The sequence below is a fragment of the Chrysochloris asiatica genome, unplaced genomic scaffold (genome assembly GCF_000296735.1).
Source record: "Chrysochloris asiatica unplaced genomic scaffold, ChrAsi1.0 scaffold00196, whole genome shotgun sequence".
Taxonomy (NCBI): domain Eukaryota; kingdom Metazoa; phylum Chordata; class Mammalia; order Afrosoricida; family Chrysochloridae; genus Chrysochloris; species Chrysochloris asiatica.
The window spans coordinates 915,149-922,182 of record NW_006408714.1 but is presented as its reverse complement, the minus strand read 5'-3'; the positions used below and the strand labels follow the sequence as shown (position 1 = coordinate 922,182).

General features: G+C 38.1%; 1 protein-coding gene across 2 annotated transcripts in view; it reads left to right on the top strand.

Annotated features, from left to right (window-relative positions):
* The window catches only part of ANO3 (anoctamin 3), a 427,969-nt gene that overhangs the window by 130,415 nt on the left and 290,520 nt on the right, over positions 1-7,034 (top strand). The window contains exons 2-3 of one of the 2 annotated variants that reach the window (XM_006872390.1): positions 3,352-3,546; positions 5,519-5,587. In XM_006872390.1, the coding sequence (XP_006872452.1) occupies positions 3,352-3,546; positions 5,519-5,587 (264 nt within the window). Of the gene's footprint in view, positions 1-3,351; positions 3,547-5,518; positions 5,588-7,034 lie in introns of those variants that run through there. The other variant, XM_006872391.1, reaches the window with a different exon arrangement.

Sequence of the window (7,034 nt, the reverse complement as noted above, 5' to 3'; positions counted from 1 at the left end):
AACAATGCCAGTCGCTGGAGAAGGAGATCATGTTTGGTAAGGTGGAGGGTCAGAGAAAAAGAGGAAGACCCCCTGCAAGGTGGATTGGCAAAGTGGCAGCATCAATGGGTTTAAGCGTGAGAACAATTGTGAGGTTGGTGCAGGACTGGGCAGTGTTTTGTTCTCTTGTGCATAAGGTCACTATGAGTCGGTACAGACTTGATGGCACTGAACAACAACAACAACATTTAGAATATCGATGTTTATGTATTGTATTTCATTTTCTGATGACTTCCAATTTTAGTAGATTCCTATTTCATACATTTTACAATGATTAATGGATATTTGCAGCTGTTTCTTTTCATTTTGAGTTGTGCCCTATCAGCAAATGAAGGTCTTGAAAGCTTTGTTTTATTGACATCATGAAAGGGAACTGTATGTTGAGGAAGCAGTTCTTCCTGAGTCGTATTTTGAGTGTCTTCTAACGAGAGGGGCCATCTTCTCACACTATATTTATTCCTAAGGGTTTTGTGGCTAACCATTTAAATGTGGTCTGCCTCTCTTTCTTCCTAGTACTTGTTAGTTTGAAATGTCAGCTCCACTGAAACCTGTCCACCATGGGTGCCCTGCTGGTGTTTAAAATATCCATGCCATAGCTTTTAGCATTACAACTGTACACACATCACTGCAGCATGACAAACTGACAGATGTGCGGTGGATCTCCCTTATAGGTATATGCATATTATCCTATCCCAGACAGCATTGTACTTTAAGATAGATCTTGAAATGCTTTTTTTGATAATGCATGTCATTCCGCTTCAACTTATGGTTTCCAGCATAGTAAACTATATAATTTTCCAAATCAGAATTTCCAGTATCAGTACATATCAGCTCATTAATTCATAGGATATTGATTTTTATGCATTCCACTTCATTTTTGACCACTTCCAATTTTTCTTCGATTAATTCTTTGAACATTCCAAGTTCTGATTACTAGTGGGATATTTGCAGCTGTTTCTTCGCATTTTGGGTTGTGTTCTAGGAGATAATGAAGGTCCAGAACTCTGCTTTATCCCTCTCATTAAGGTGAATTGCACTTTGTGGAGGCAGCTCTTCCCCAGTCATATTTTGAGTGCCTTCCAACTTGAAGGACTCATCTTCCAGCACTAGATCTGTCTTCTGCGGCTACTCATAAGGCTTTCAATGACTAACCATTCAGAAGGGGTCTGCCTTTCCTTTCTTGTCTGTCTTAGTTGGAAGCACTACTGAAGCCTGTTCAGCATGGGTGCCCCTGCTGGTAATGAATATACTGGTGCCATAGCTTCTAGCAACACAGCATCATTCAAGGCACTACACTATGGCAAATTGACAGATGAATTGTTGTTGTTGTTATGTGCCATGGAGTAGTTTCTGACTCATAATGACCCTGTACAGAGTTTCTGAGGCTGTCAATCTTTACAGGAACAGAAAGCCTTATCTTTCTCCCGCAGAACAGCTGGTAGTTTCAAACTGATGACCCTGAGGTTAGCAGCCCGATTCATAACCACTACGCTACCCAATAAATGGGGGCAGCAAATCCAGCTCTCTTAATTAAGTCCCTGGAGGCACCCCAGTCCAAAAGCATGTGTCCTGCCCAAAGTCACTCAGCTGTACTTGCTCTGTGGGGTGGGAAGGCCACCACTCTGCTCTTGCTGTGGCTCTTGGTTCTGGTGGTACCTTTCATCTACTTTTCCTCCAGTGTCATAGCTTTCTGTCCCTAGGCTAATGAATTTTACTGCACAGGAATCTCAGGGTCCAAAAGATATATACAACTCTTCGTATTTCCTTCTAGATGGTAGTGAGATCCCTCTTTCTGCTTCTGAGATGCCTCATTTTATACCCACTAAGATGGCAAAATTGACAGTGCTCACATTCAAGTTTATACTCCTACAACCGCAATGAACCATTTTAACAATCACTCACAATGGAATCATATAATCTATACAATTGAATCATAGACTCTATCAGCATTTTCCTTTACCTTCTCTCACCCTGAGCCATCAGGAAAAGAAGAAGCACACCTAGTTGTTTGGTTAAAGTTCCAAAGACTAGGACTAGAAGAGCCACACCAAGCATTTCCACTAGTCTGTAGTGGGTTTTGTCATGTTTAACACGAGTTCCATGTGTATCTAGTGTGATATGCTGTCAGAAATTGCAGTGTCCAGAAACATTTGGGATTGAATTTTTGGTAATAAAATGGCCTGCCTTTAGATATACATCTAGGTGGGTTCAAATCACCAATCTTTTGGCTAGTAATTGAGTACGTAACCATTTGTGCCAGCTAGAGAGATGACCTGAGAATGACATACCAGAGCTTGGTTAGGACGGGGACTGGTAGTATTCTTTGCTGGAGTGCAAATGTAGTCCAACTTCAGTGTCTGGAGGCAGAGTCCTCACTTATAGAGGGATCATCTTACTTCTAGCACTTCTAACATATCTGCTTTCTCTGCAAGAGAAGAGGGGCACCTGATATGAACACAGGAATGTTTTTTTCTTGAACCCTGCTGCATGGACAGCTTTGGTAGTATGCCCCGATTTCTCTTTCCAGCTTCTTGATTACTAGACTACAATATGAATGCATTTAGACATAGGCTGGGATGTATGAAGATTCCCATTAGTAATAATGATTGAATGTTTATGCAGTGATATTGTTAGTTCCTATGGAGTTGATTCTGACTCTGGGCAACTCAATATGTGCAAAGTAGAACTGTGATCTATAGTGATTTCAAGGCTGTGACTTGAAATCAAATTGATGGCCTGTCTTCAGATATGCCTCTGGGTGGGTTCAAATCACTAATCTTTTGGCTGGTAATTGAGTACGTAACCATATGTACCACCCAGGAACTTTGTTTTTGCAATACAAAATATTTGCTTTGCTGCTTGAAAACCTGTTAAACTTATCCAGTGATTTAATTTCGACAGATTTAATTTAATTTAAACAGATTCATTTAAACTCTTTGTTCCCATAACCCCCAAAATAAACTTTAAAAAAATCAGTTTCCTGAATTGATGCATGTTTTCGCTGTGTGTATTCTTAACAAGAACAAAAATTAAAGTAAATGATTTTTTAAAAATGAATTTCCTTTGAACATAACCTTCAAGAAAACATGGTGAAAACTCAGACAAGAAGGGGAGATGTTTATTTCTTAGAGCTATTTGACGAAAATTTCAAACACTTATTATGACAAAATATAAACAAAACTAACTCAATTAGTTCTAATCCTTAGATGGTACTTTTCAAGAGTACTTTACTGATAGAGTCATCATTAGCATTAAAATGATTTCTTGGCTCTTGCTGATTCTTATTGCTAAAATTCGCCATTGCATTCACAGGTATGAATATGAGCAAGAGTGAGATGGTGAAAGAAACTTCATTAAAACCATCTCGGAGATCTCTGCCTTGCCTTGTTCAAAGCTACACGTACTCACAAAGCTTGAGCCAGTCTACCTCACTCTTCCAGTCAAATGAGAGTGAATCTCAAGCTCCCACTTCTGTCACTTCAATCTCTGTTGACAAAGCAGCACAAGGTGAGTAAGTCTTCCTATTGTTAAAAATAAATTTATATGGAAAAATGAAATTAAAAGTTAATGTAATTTTCCCATAAACTTTTTGCAGCTTTCTTACATGGAACAAATGTTTTCAAATATCCTTTCGCCTAGTTCTTTGACTAATTTTTGTAGGGCTCCTAAGGTAACAAGTTAACAAAGGAAGAAAAACAAGTACCCCATGTCAATCTAATGGATGTCCCTTTGTTGAGCAGATGTGTTTTCATTCTTTTTGCCTTGGAAGTATCCAATTCCATACGAGTCTATACAATATACCAGTTGTTTACAGGGGAAAACAGAGCCAGCTCTATAAACCACAAGCTCATTTATATCCCTTTTATTAATGAATAATATTCCTGACAGGAATTTATAATCAGTACTTGAGCATCATATGTGAACATGGAGGGAGAAATATTATTGCTGATGTCAGATGGATCTTGGTTGAAAGCAGAGAACGCCAGAAAGATGTTTACTTGTGCTTTATTGACTATGCAAAGGCAGCAAACAGTGGGGACTAGAATAGAATATAGATAACATTGCAAAGAATGCGTATTTCAGACAATTGTGCTCATGATGAACCTGTATATAGACTAAGAGGCAGTCATTCAAACAGAGCAAAGAGATACTGAACGGTTTAAAATCAGGAAAGGTATGGATCTGGGTTGTATCATTTCACCATACTCATTGAATTTATACACTGAGCAAATCATCTGAAAACGTGCATTATATAAAGAAGAATGTGACATCAGGATTGGAAGAAGACTCATTAACAACCTATGATGTGCAACTGACTTACAATACTTTCTGATGAAGATCAAAGACTATAGCCTTCAGTATCAATTATACCTTAGTGTATTGACGATGAAAATCTTCACAACTGGACCAATAAATAACATCATGATAAATGGACAAAGAAGGTCTGTTAGCATAGTGGTTATGAATCAGGCTGCTAACCTCAAGGTTGGCAGTTCAAAACTACCAGCTGTTCCATGGGAGAAAGATGAAGCTTTCTGCTCCCGTAAAGATTTGCAGCCTTGGAATCCTTGTGTGAGGTCACTATGAGTCAGAACCAACTCAACGGTACTTAATAACAACAAAAACAAATGGACAAAGGATTGACGTTTTCAGAGACTTCATTTAGCTTGGATTCACTATCAATGCAAATGAAAACAACAGTAATGAAATCAAGTGACTTATTGCATTAGGCAAATCTGTTGCACAAGACTTCTTTAAAATGTTCAATAGCAAAGATGTCAGTTTGAGGTCGACAGTGCTCCAGATCCATGTCATGGTATTTTAAATAGCTTCATATGCATGTGAAAGTTGGACAATGAATAAGGAAGACAATAGAAGAATTGATGCTTTTGACTTTTGACTCTGGAGGAGAATATTAAAAGTACCATGGAATACCAAAACAAACAAATTTGTGTTGAAAGAAGTACAGCCAGAGTGTTCCTTAGACTTAGGACTTATTATCAGGAGGAACCAGTGTCTGGAGAAGGACATTACACTTAGTAAAATGGAGGGTCAGTGAAAATGAGGAAATCCCCCAATGGTGCAGTGGCAGGCACAATGGACTCAAGTATAGGAATGATTGTGAGGTGGGCTCAGGATTGGACAGTATTTCATTCTGTTGTTCTTAAGATTGCTATGAATCAGAAATGACTGGATGGCATCTAACAATAGTTCATATTTATAGTCAACTACAGCCATATCAAATTAGGAAAATGACTAATTTTTCACTACATTTAAGTATGTATCATAATATACATGTTCCTTTCCTTTATTGAGAGTGGGATTTTAAATAATTAATTTCAAGTCATTTTCTTAAAAGATTCCTTGAAGTTTGGCCATCATTTAGGTGTCAGCTGCCATGATCATTCTTTGTCGTCATGTTGCTGTTTCCGGAAACTTCCAAGTCTCTTATTTTTAATTTTATTTTCTCTTTTTCCAGTTAATGCTGAGAATAAAAAAGACTCTGTGCTCAACTGTTCTTTCACGGACCTTAGTGATTTTTGTTTAGGTGAGTTGATTATAATAGTTCTCTCCTCTTATTTCCCCTTGAAAGATAGTCTTTAGTCTCCAAACCTAGGCCAATTTTTGCAGGGGAGGGAGTTTGAAGGATGGGATATGATATTTGGCCTTTAACATTTGGTAGGTGAGTATGATACTCTAAGTTTAAAATGTATTCATTTCTTGTACATTTGGAAATTCAAATAATGTAAGCAAATGTGTTATGGATAGTCCTATATCCTAACAATTTCTGCTTTTACTTTGATTTTCTGTGTATAAGTGCATTTATACCACTAGTAGTAGACTTATCAAATTTAACTATTATCTATTGTTAATGTGATACCAAGCATTACCATACCTCCCTCAACCCTCTTTATTTTTCTGGGTTCAATAATCTATCACAATGACCACACGGAACTCAGACACCATATTCACGGTTACATAATTCATTATATCACCTCTGCTGATCGGTTATGTTAGATAAAGCTTTAGCACATTTGCATAGCCTATTTTTTATTGTTGTGTTGGTATTTTAAATTTAAAGCTTTAACATAAAATTGTAGTTTAAATAGTATATGTATACCTCTATATCATGTTGTGGCTCCTGGTGTGGCACTGTAGGATAAGAATTCTTAACTTTAATATGGGGTTTATTAGGAAAGTTTACAGATTACACTTCAGGGTCAGAAATGTTGAGGACACAGCTCTTCCAGTCAGGACAGCCTCTCACTCTGCTGTGCCCACAGGCAGGCCTCTCTGCCTCAAAGTGTTCCAAGGCTATTTTAGGGCTGCTGATGAATGCCCACAGGACACATCACTGCACCATAAGCTTTAGCCTGAAGGCACTCAGCTCTAGCTCCCACAGTTAAGTGCCCAGAGGTACCCCACTCTTCAAGCAAGCTTCATGCCCAAAGTCACTCAGCTTTACTTGCACCATGGGCTGGGAAGCCCACTACTCTGTCTTGTGTCTTGGTATGGCTGCTACTGCTCCTCTGCTACCCCTCCAGTGTCACAACTTTGTCTCCTTGGATGAAAGGGCTTCCATGCACTGGAATCTTGGGGTCCAAAAGTCATGCTTCTCTCCTGACTCTTCTTGATAGTAGTGAGATTCCCACCTCCTGCTTTAAGATGGTTCATTTTATACCCATCTAGAGTTTCAAAGTTTTACAATTACAATTAAGTCTGTTAATATCCACAGCTGAATCATGCTTTCCTAGCACCATCTTCTCTCACCTTATCTCACCCAGACCGATCAGGAGAGGAACATTGTTTGGCGGGAGTTACATACTATGGCTAGAAGAGACCTTAGATAATTACTATATGCTGATAGTCTACTATGCTAGATAAAGGTTTAGTGCATTTGTTATCCTTTCTATTTTATATAGTTACACTGGTATTTTAAATTTAAGTTTTGATTAAAATTATTTTAATCAAATAATTTAGCTCTTTAGAATATT